This window comes from Ursus maritimus, unplaced genomic scaffold (assembly GCF_017311325.1).
Source record: "Ursus maritimus isolate PB19 unplaced genomic scaffold, ASM1731132v1 scaffold_15, whole genome shotgun sequence".
Taxonomy (NCBI): domain Eukaryota; kingdom Metazoa; phylum Chordata; class Mammalia; order Carnivora; family Ursidae; genus Ursus; species Ursus maritimus.
In genome coordinates this window covers 23,906,194-23,917,562 of record NW_024423897.1, presented here as the reverse complement: position 1 = coordinate 23,917,562, position 11,369 = coordinate 23,906,194, and the positions used below count along the sequence as shown (strand labels likewise).

At 47.7% G+C, this 11,369-nt stretch overlaps 1 protein-coding gene across 1 annotated transcript; it reads left to right on the top strand.

Annotated features, from left to right (window-relative positions):
• Nucleotides 1-9,113: 9,113 nt before the first annotated feature.
• ADRB2 (adrenoceptor beta 2) lies at nt 9,114-11,151 on the top strand. The gene has a single exon (XM_008692744.2). The coding sequence runs from the start codon at nt 9,349-9,351 to the stop codon at nt 10,603-10,605; it is 1,257 nt and encodes a 418-aa protein (XP_008690966.2). The 5' UTR covers nt 9,114-9,348; the 3' UTR covers nt 10,606-11,151.
• The last annotated feature ends 218 nt before the right edge of the window (nt 11,152-11,369 follow it).

Here is an 11,369-nt window from a genome sequence, read left to right as displayed (position 1 = left end):
CTTTCAGCAGGACCTGGGAGTTGTAACTGAGGTGCCGAAAACTCTGCCACAGATGTTCGTAACGTAACAAAACTGAAATAATTCTATACAACCTGCTATCCAATGTGCTTTTATACCTTAATGACGAAGCATGGGCAACTTCCAGAGCCCGCACATTTAGGTCGACTTCATTCGCTGTAATAATTACACATCATGATGGATGGGTTTCTTCTAGTTTACCGAATCATTTCCCCCTTCTGAACAATTAGTTTTGTTTTATTCTTTATTACAAACGAAATTGAAACTGGATCTTGACGTAGACATCTGACATTGAAGGAACAAATTTCAAGCAAGGGAATTGCTAGATGAAAGGATATATTCATTTTACATTTGGGTGAATTCTACCAAATTACTCTCCAACAGTTCTGCTGATTTATATTTTCTTTTTAAGAATCTCTATTAGTCTGGAGCACCTGGGTGGCACAGCGGTTAAGCGTCTGCCTTCGGCTCAGGGCGTGATCCCGGCGTTCTGGGATCGAGCCCCACATCAGGCTCCTCCGCTGGGAGCCTGCTTCTTCCTCTCCCACTCCCCCTGCTTGTGTTCCCTCTCTCGCTGGCTGTCTCTATCTCTGTTGAATAAATAAATAAATAAATTTTTTTTAAAAAAGAATCTCTATCAGTCTCTTGGCTAGAGACTGCCTTTTATCTGATGCTCACCTGCTTTTTCGGAGGTTTTCCCCAGGTCTCCTCCTCAGCGCTTATGTGGGGAGACAGAGGACCGAATTCGTCATTTTGCCCACAAAACCGAGTCCCTAGCTCTATCACAGTATTTATTCGATTACGTGGCAGGCAGGTTCATGTACCAACCTTCCTTACCAGCGTGTGAGTTTCTTAAAGGCAAGGACCTTTGTTCATTTGTTTATTTCATAATATCTCCCTGCCCCAGACTTGGAGAATATCTAGGTAAATGTGTGTGCGCACGCTTGTGCACGTGCGTGTGTGTGTGTGTGTGTGTGTGTAGTGAGTACCTGCCTGCTGTGTTCTGATCCCTGTGTTGGAGTGGTGGGACACAAAGATGGATAAAGCAGTAGTAGCAAACAAAATGGGGAACAATCATAATAAGGGCTAAGTGCTAGTGTACAGGGAGGCACAAGAGCAGATAGAAGAGGCAGCTAACCCGGCCTCAGCATCAACAAGTCCTGCTGAAGGAAGCTGAAAAAGCATGAGTGCGTGTGTGTTCATGTTGGTGTATGTATGTGTGTGCACGTCCATATGTGTGTGTATGTGTTGGGGGTGGGGACTGGTGCAGCAGGAGGGGAGAAGAAAAGGAGGTGGAGTGGAAGAGCACTAGGAGTGGAGGAAGGGACATGGGCAAAGCTCAGAAGCTCATGGCCAATGACTTTCAACTTCTGACATCTGTTGTCTCTTGTTAGAAATTGTGACCAGGATGCTTGACCCCAAATATTGGTCATTTGGCCTTTTTCCCATAAGTGATTGGAAACTGCTTCCTTTTACCCCAGCAGTCTGGTAGAAGTCAACTGCAAGGCCCTGACAACCAGGACACGTCCACCTGCTCAGCCTGGGCATGGAGTCCTTGTCCTGGCTGGACTTCCACATCTGAGTCCTGAGTTAGCGGGTCAGGGTCAGGCTTCTGATCAGACAGAACTAGGTTTGAAGCCCTTCTGCTCCTTTTACCTACTGTGTTACCTGGTGTAGGCTGTAATTTCTTTAAGCCTCCATGTTTTCACCTGTAAAATGGGGATAACGGTGTCTACCTTGTAACACTGCGCAGAAATGAGAAAAGAGGAGATTATCCGTGTAAGCAGAGTATCCGTGTAAGGAGAGTCACTGTGTAAGGAGAGTATATGTGTAAGCTATGCCCAACTTCTGTATATAACACACACTCAGTTAATAAGAACTGAGCCTGTGGTCTCTCAGACCCCTTGGCAACCCCTTGACTTCGATGCCATCAGTCGATTCAGCCTTCTTATTTGACAGATGGAGGATCAGACTGAGACCCAGGGAGGGACAGGCACACAGAACTGTGAGGGCCAGGACAGGGCTCCCCTTCCTCTGGGTGCAGGACACATTTCACTGCCCCACAGAGGTTAGGCCAGCTGGAGCATCCGGTCCTCCTCTCCTTGACCCAGTGAGGTCTTTTCCTCTGTGCCACTCGGCACAAGGCACTGCTTTGGAGAGAGGTCAGCCCTGTTTCTTTCCTGAGTGGACCAAAGGCAATTTTCTTCCTCTGCCCTTCTTCCCCTGCCATAGCCAGCTTTCTGTGCTCCCTTCAGCCCTGTTTCATGCCCTCCTCCCCTCCAGCAGACACTGCTTGAGCCCACAATCATTTTACTTCTCTCCTGTAGGGCCCACCACACGTTATGCATTTTCTTTTCTGAGGCTCAAACCCTGGGAGGTTTGCACTCCGCAGCTCTTCAGCCCAAGAGGCTGCGTAGACAATCCCTTCCCTGTGGCAGGTTTCCTGAGTGCCCTAGCTAACAGACCTTTCCACAGCGTCTCTGAGTTGAATACCAACAGTTAATTTAGCACTTACTATGTGCCAAGCCTGTTCTAACCACTTTGCAGATATTAACTCATTTGTTCCTCTTAACAACCCCAGGAGACTGTGAGATACTATTATCAACAACTCCCATTTACTGTTGAGGAAATCGAGACACAAGGAGCTGAAGTCATTGTTCAGGGTTATATAGCTAAGAATCGGAGGAACCAGGCCTTCCAACCAAGCAGTTATCTCCGGAGTTGCTCCAGAGCTCCCCAGAGCATCCGGCTGTGCCTGGGTCACTGCCTGAAGCCACACACCGACTTCGCCTCTCCCCTCCGTGGCTGATTTCTCTTCCTTCCTCCATCAATCACTTGCACACAAACCCTCATGTCCGCAGCAGATGCTAGGAAATCCAACCTAAGGCATTTCCCAAAAATCTGTCCCAAAGGTTGTACTACTATTAGCAATTTGATGTATACAAAAGAATGTTTCCCCACTGGATCAATTTATTTATTCATTTAAAAGCTTGCCCTTGGAGAAGTGAATAAAATGTCCTGAAATTGGAGGTGTGCTGGAAAATCCAGGAGGATGATGAGGATGAGAAACACTTTTGGAAACGCTGTGCTAAGTTCCTTAAATGCATTATTTCATTTAACCACCAAAGGCGTGCTCTGGGGATACACTGCAGTTCAGGGAACACGTCCAGTGTGATGACAACCACCGAAAGACACATCACCCCGAATCTCTTCATCTCCTAATCATTATGATATTCTGACTTTCCTCTTGATCTCCAGTCCAAACCTCAAATTCTCTATGGCCATATCTGAATTCATCACCGCTTCCTGTCCTATAGGCTCTCATGCCACTGCTGGGCAATGGCCCTGACTCCTTTGACTCAACCCCCCAACCCTCGGCCCATCCAAGTTACTCTGATCTGTTCTATTGTCCTGTCCCTTGGTTCTCTCTCTTCCTTTCCAAACCCAGTTTTTCATGCATTCTTCCTATTCCCTCGACAACCATTCCGGGGATTTTATCCTCATTTTACTAAGAACCACTCTGAGGTCCAGAGGGCCGAAGCATGTTGCTTGAAGCCCTCAGCTGGTTAAGGGCAGAATCACCATGGACAAGCCAGACCCACCTGGTTCCAAAACCAAAATGCTTTATCTATCACGGTGGGCGGCTCATTACCATCAGTCTGAGGCTGAGATCCCTTTAGGTGGAAGAAGAAATTATTTTAAATGCTTCAGTAACACTACATTAAAAACAGTGTAGTACTTAGGAGTTGTTCCCTTTTAGATTTTCTTGCCATCTTTTAAAATAGATGGAGAAAGTCCCATTTGGTGCTAGAATACCATTAATATCTCCCCAGCACTTGCTAATCTTCCTTTTCAATAAAAAGAGAGCAAGCCTCAGGCTCAGAACTTTGGCAGGCAACAAAATCTAGCTAGAATTTATTAACATTGTTTTGTTTTCATGGTTACCTTCTATTTATGGCAGATGACACTGGTTTTCCACGTGCAGAAATGGCAGTAATAAAAAATTTTCTTTAAAAATAAATGTATTTGTGTTTTAGAAATAAGTCAATGTCAAAAAAGTATTTAGTAACTAATGGTACACCTGCTACTCGGAACCGCAGGAACCACAATGGTGAACTTTTGGGTGGGGAGGGGGACATAGCCAGGTTGTTCTGCAGGGTGTCGGCAAGTTTCGCTTGCCAGCTCCTTAGTGCTTTCAGAGTTAGGAACTCAACTCCTCAGTGACCCTCCACGTGCTTCCTTCCCACAACAGGCTCGTTCAGCTTAGAATAGGAGGGCCTTAGATGTCACCTAGGCCAACCTCCTGTCGTGGATGAATATGGAGGCTCAAAGAAAGAAGGTGACTTGATTAAGGTTATTTATAACGTTATAGCTGTTGTGGGCCCAGAGCCTGGGTCTCCTGATCCCCCATCCACGTTCCCTCCTCTGCACCAAACTGTAACCCACACACAGCACTATTCACCATCACACACCGTTCATTCCCGTATCTGCAGGCAATGCCCAGCGAAGACACTCAGATTCTGCAAAAGAATTAAGCCCTATGCCCTAAGGCATCCATTGCATTGTATGTAACAAGTTAATTTCTCTCCTCTATCCCTAGGAGGCTAATGGCTAGGTACCATTCTTGGGAGAATTGGTAAGAAGATCGCTGGGTTTTCTGCAGGGTTTACTGCTCTTGCAAAGCCCCAGCTGAGATAAGCTGCTGCAGGTTAGCCTCTTCCCCTCCGATGTCTTCAGGCCAAGGAGCCCTTCCTAGGACCAACTGAAGTCTCTCCTGCTCCCATTTAGGCCATCTCCCCTTGTTCAGTCCCCCTGAGACGTGGAGAATTTATTAGCATGTCTCTCATGAAACGCTAGCACAGCAGGAAATTAAATTCATCTGGTATAATCAGCTGTTCCGAAAGCCTTGCTGGTTGCTCTGCTTCTTTGCGGTTGCCAGGGTGACAGCAAATTGATTATTCGAGGACTTGTTCTATGATCATTCCAGGTACTGATGTTCAGTGCACGCACCGACAGACCCACGTACGAATAGGTCTGCCCTGATGGTAAAGGAGCCTCCAAACCCAGGGGAACAAGGGATGTTCAAGCCAAAGGGAAGGCTCAGGAGAGCTCCAAGGGATTCTCCCGAAAGCTTGAGGACAGTCTCGGAAAGAGAGGAGGTTGTTTTGAGTGGCCTCAAGGGGGCAGACTTAAAATCCACCGGCAGGAGCTGTAAGAAGGTGAATTTCAGTTCACTCTCTCGATGGTCAGAAACATCCAGTGGCAGAAGGACCCCGTGAGCTTGCCCTCCCTAGCGCTGTCTGAGAGTTTTGGTGGATGCATTGTGTAAGGGGCTGACCAGACTGTAAGATGTTTCATTCAAAAACCATGAACATTCCACCCAGCGTATTATATAACTCAGTGGTAATGGTAATTTTTCAGTCATTTTTCTTTCTAAGGCACCAAGCTTTGTCCCTGTTTTCATTCTTTTTCACAGAAATTCAAATTAAAAACAAGTTACTCATTATTCACAAAGGGTCCTTTCACACATAGGACCTGATAAGATAAATGTGCATTTCCATGTACATTTTGATTCAAAAAGAAGAGAAGAGTAAGAGTTATCTCTTTTCAAGGGAGCACGCTAAACACTTCACATGCATTTAATCTCATTTAATGTAAATTTAATGGGATGAAGGTATACAGAGATAATACTAAAGACAGACTTTTAAGACCATTATTTGGAAAGAAATCTACAGATGTTTCTCTGCTCAGAGGATGAAAGGAATCTCGTCTAAGCCAAGAACGGGATGAGATTTTCATAAGCCGTCCAGCTGATGGTGTGAGGACATTCCCTGGCACCACGGAACATTGCTCCTATTCAAACACTTGTTCGGTAAATCAAAATGTGTTTTGTCTTTTTTTTTTTCCTGTTTGGCAGGCAGGAAATGACAAATCGGTGTCTTACGGGATTGACAAAATATGTAATTAGACACTATCAATCACCATAAAAGAACCTGCTTTTTCTTACATCAGATAAAGGTGCATTTAGTCTAAGAACTTCCCAGTTCAGCTGAAGCAGTAAGTCTCTAAGGCCGTAAGCCGCACAAGCAGGGCCAAAGTCCTCTGCTGGGAAATGAAGTGACCGCATTGGGTAGTGAAAATGTGTAAGGCGAGAAGAAGGCCTGGACCCTTTATCTTGCCTGCCACCTTGGACTAGATTAGATACTTCTTACTTCTGCACTTTAGTTTCCTCATTTGCAAACTGGAGGGGGTTGGGGAAAATAAACTAAATGATCTATTAAACTCTTTCCCATTCTAACTCTCTACTCCGGTAACTCTAAAAGGAGGTCAGGAGAAGACTCTTGGCGTGAAGACAGCGTCTTGAAATTCCTACAGGCTTGGTGATGCGGCAGAGAGGAGAGACAGGGAGAGAGGGAGGGAGAAAGAAAGAAAAGGTGAGATGGGGGTGGGGGGAGAGAAGGAGAGATGTCCATTTGGGAAAGCTGATGGGTAAGAGCCTGGAACCTCCTCCTCGTTGACATAAGCCATCTTCCCTTCTTGATTTAGTGTTTGTGGTTTTTTTAAAAGGTGTTTCCCAAAATATTCAAAGTTAAACTTTTAGATGACTCATGTGTGTATCTAAATGATCAATTAGTGTTTGTCCTAAAAGGGCTTTCTTTGTTCTTTTTGTTGTTGTCGTTATGGGAAGGTTAAACAATATGCTTATTTATTCCATAGCTTCGCAAACAGGAAGGAGGTTTTAAATGGCTTAGTTCCACAATTTGGGCTAGATGTATATTTAAAGAAACTGTTACATAACAGACACTGCCTCTTCCTAAAATGCATCATACCAGAGCCAATTTTGGAAAACACAAATATGGGGTGGGTATATTTTGAAAACTATGGGAACATAATAGATTTTTAATTAATATTTGTGCCTTTTATGGGAAATACTTGCTTTTTAAGGCATCTGTCTTACGAAAACAATCTCTGGCTGGTAAAGGAAGTTAAAGGGAGCAGGCAGGTTAAATTTTGTGTCTGAGCTTTACTTCTACAGTAAACACCCAAGTTACTTTTGTCCTAAAGTATTTGATTGCTCTATTAGAGAAGACTAACAACACATTCTAAACTACTAAGTGATTTGTTTACATTTCATTTATAACCCATATTTGTGTGGCATATTTATGTGCGAAAGCACTTTCACATTTATTATTATATATTCCATTTCTCACTCTGCCCAATGGAAGTGACTTTATTCTCCACTTAGAGATGGAGGAAATTAGGCTCCATCTTTTTGACTTGCCTGAGGAAGGTGAGCCAGAAAGCGCTATAACAGGGGATCTGGAACCTGAGTGTTCCAATTCTGGTTGTTGTCTCTTGTCTAGCCTCCATTCCCCTCCGCATGTGATGATAGAGTATCTTGAAAGGATTAAAAGATGAGTTTTGAGTCAAGAAGACCTGGGTTCACCTCCTGCCTCTGGCACTGCCTGACCCTGTGCCCCTGGACAAGCTATTTTCCTCTTTGAGCCCAATTTGTGAATTAAGCTAAAAATAGTACTCCCCCCACCATGGGACTGTGGAAGGATTAAATGGAATAATGCATGAAAAGCACATAGCAGAATGTTCCCTAAATGTTAGCCATTGTTATGCTATTATGTAATCTACAAAACATGTTTGGTTACACTGCATGAAATGCGTTCAGTCTTTCAAAGAAGCTACTAATACTTGTGAAATCAAACCCTGAAAATTAATTTCTTTTTAACAGTAAAGTCATATGCCAGATGCAAAGGATAATATTTCCTGGACAAAGACCCTAGTCTGAAGGCTTGGTCTGATTTTTTTTTTTTTAAGGAGAAATTATCTTCTTCCCCATGGTTTCAAAACTTTTTAAATGTTAACACATTCTAATAGTCTAAGCCATATGAAATTGCCACTTTTAAGGTCAGAAACCACAGAAGAGTGGCAATTTCATATGGCTCAACCCAACAGATCAACAAACGGCCAGGCAGATGAAAGGATCTTTCTAGTTGCAGTGGGCTTGCTGAGGAAGATGAGGTTGAAAGGAAAATTATTCCATTTTCGATTCATCTTCATTCCTACAGATAACGAGGGAGTGATGCCACGCTCCCAAGAATTACAAATTTAAGCTCATAACCTTCTCTCTCTGTTCCCAAACACATGCATACCCCAGCTCCAGCTCCGAATGAAATCCAAAGGGTGAAATTATATGTCTCAATGCCTGCGAATTCCCAAGGAGGGCACCAAAAGTACTTGACAGTGAGTGTGCTGAGGAAATCGGGCAGCTGTTGAAGTCACCTCCTGTGGTCCTGCCAAATGTTTGAAAGGGAATGTGCCTTGTGTGCGTGTGTGTGTCTGTGTGTATCTGTGTGTGTGAGCGCGCGCGCATTGCTGGAGGAGGGGGAGGTTGGGGGGAGGGGTCGTGTGCACGACCGAGGGGATTTGGTGCACCTGGATGGGGACGTCCGAGTCTGTGGCGCTCTGCCTGCCTGCAAGTGAGCGTTTGTGTGTTGTTTACTTCTTTCTGTGTGTGTGCCCATGCCTCTGTGCTTCTGGGTGCTTCTGGGTTTGTTTCTTGGCCCCGTCTCTGTTGGACAGGGGTGACTTTGTGCCTGTGGGCCTCTGTGTGCGCGCGCGCGAGTGTGCTTGTGGGTGCGCTGGACGGGTGTGTCTCCGTGTCGGTGGCTGTGGTTCGGTATAAGTCTGAGCATGTCTGTCGGGGTGCATGTGTGCCTGTCCGTGCGTGTCTGGGTGGGCACTGTCGTTTCTGTTTCCGAATGTTGGGGAGCGGCCGCCAGGCCAGACAGGTAGCAGCCCCCAGGAGAGCCCAAGGCTCCCGGGTCGGCCGGTGAGCACGCCAGCCCCAGCTGCTGGCCTCCGGGGCCGGCCGCGGAGCCGGCAGGGAGAGGTGGCCCGCCCGCCACCCGGGAGCAGCTGGGCCCCGCCCGGGCCAGCCCCAGGAGGGGGCGGGAGAGGGGCGGAGAGGGCGGGAAAGGGAGGGGACCTCGCCCCTTCGGGGCTGCCCGCGCGCCATTGGCGGAAAGTTGCCGCACGTCACGGGGAAGGCAGTTCCCTAAAGTCCTGTGCACATAACGGGCAGCGCGCACTCCGGGGCGGCTTCTCCAGAGCGCCGGCTGGGTCCAACGCGCGCGGGGAGCCCGGAGCACCCCGCAAGCTGACTGCAGGACGAGCCCCCAGCACAGCCACCCCCCGGCCGCTGAATGAGGCTTCCCGGCGTCCGCTCGCGGCCCGCAGCGCCGCGCCCGAGGTCCGCCCGCTGACGCGCGGCCGGTGCGCCGGCAGCCAGTGCGCTCACCTGCCAGCCTGCGCGCCATGGGGCAGCCCGGGAACCGCAGCGTCTTCTTGCTGGCGCCCAACGGAAGCCACGCGCCGGACCAAGATGGCACGCAGGAACGGGACGAGGTGTGGGTGGTGGGCATGGGCATCGTCATGTCGCTCATCGTCCTGGCCATCGTGTTTGGAAACGTGCTGGTCATCACAGCCATCGCCAGGTTCGAGCGTCTGCAGACGGTCACCAACTACTTTATCACCTCCCTGGCCTGTGCTGACCTGGTCATGGGCCTGGCAGTGGTGCCCTTTGGGGCCAGCCACATCCTCATGAAAATGTGGACCTTTGGCAACTTCTGGTGTGAGTTTTGGACATCCATTGACGTGCTGTGCGTCACGGCCAGCATCGAGACCCTGTGCGTGATCGCAGTGGATCGCTACTTTGCTATCACATCACCCTTCAAGTACCAGAGCCTGCTGACCAAGAATAAGGCCCGGGTGGTCATTTTGATGGTGTGGATCGTGTCAGGCCTTACCTCCTTCTTGCCCATCCAGATGCACTGGTACCGGGCCACCCACCAGGAAGCCATCAACTGCTATGCCAAGGAGACCTGCTGTGACTTCTTCACGAACCAAGCTTATGCCATTGCCTCCTCCATTGTGTCCTTCTACTTACCCCTGGTGGTCATGGTCTTCGTCTACTCCAGGGTCTTCCAGGTGGCCCAAAGGCAGCTCCAGAAGATTGACAAATCGGAGGGCCGTTTCCATGCCCAAAACCTCAGCCAAGTGGAGCAGGATGGGCGGAGCGGGCATGGACATCGCAGGGCCTCCAAGTTCTGCCTGAAGGAACACAAAGCCCTCAAAACTCTGGGCATCATCATGGGCACTTTCACCCTGTGCTGGCTGCCCTTCTTCATCGTCAACATAGTGCACGTGATCCAGGATAACCTCATCCCTAAGGAAGTTTACATCCTCCTAAACTGGGTGGGCTATGTCAACTCTGCTTTCAATCCCCTTATCTACTGCCGGAGCCCAGACTTCAGGATTGCCTTCCAGGAGCTTCTGTGCCTGCGCAGGTCTTCTCTGAAGGCCTATGGGAATGGCTACTCCAACAACAGCAACAGCAGAAGCGACTATGCTGGGGAGCACAGTGGATGTCACCTGGGGCAGGAGAAAGACAGCGAACTGCTGTGTGAGGACCCCCCAGGCACGGAAGACCTTGTGAACCGTCAAGGTACTGTGCCTAACGATAGCATTGATTCACAAGGGAGGAATTGTAGTACAAACGACTCACTGCTCTAAAGCAGCTTTTCTACTTTTTATGAACCCCTCTCCCAACAAAACACTAAACAGACTATTTAACTTGAGTGTAATACATTTAGAATAAAATTGTATAGAGATGTGCAGGAGGAAGGACAGCCTTCTGCCTTTTTTTTTTTTTATTTTTTTAAGCTGTAAAAAAGAGAAAGCCTATTCGAGTGATTGTTTCTTGTACAGTTCAGTTCCCTTTTTGCATGGAATGTGTCAGTTTGTGTCTGCAGGGCTTCAGTCCCAGAGGACCTGGGGCTGCTATGTTTTGATGACTTTTCCGTGGATCTACCTCATTGGTCAAGTATTAGGGTTCACCTATATTGCTGCTGGTAATTTGTATGTGAAGGAGTCTTTCCTTCCTGCACCCTTGCACTGGAAGATCTTGAGTATCTCAGACCTTTCTGCTGTGAACACGGACTCTCCCCGCTCCTCTTATTTGCTCAAACAGGGTGTCGTAGGCAGGGATTGGAGGGGCGGCTTCAGTTGTGTTCCTGAGCAAAGTCTAAAGTTTACAGTAAATAAATTGTTTGACCATGACTTCATTGCACCTGTTTCTCCAAAAACCCCTTGACTGGAGTGTGGTCGCCTCCCCCACTGGAAACCGCAGGTAACTGTTTGTAATAACTGCCCGGGACTTAATATGGAATGATACAGGAATGGCACGCACTGATTGCTTAACCCTTTCCTTTGCCTTTGAATCTGCCGCTGTAAACCTGTATCTCTCCTAATGCCAGTGCCTCAGAGCAGTTCTGCCT

Bases quoted from the DNA above. Each gene is read 5' to 3' on its own strand.
- ADRB2 (XM_008692744.2), top strand. From the start codon at position 9,349: ATGGGGCAGCCCGGGAACCGCAGCGTCTTCTTGCTGGCGCCCAACGGA.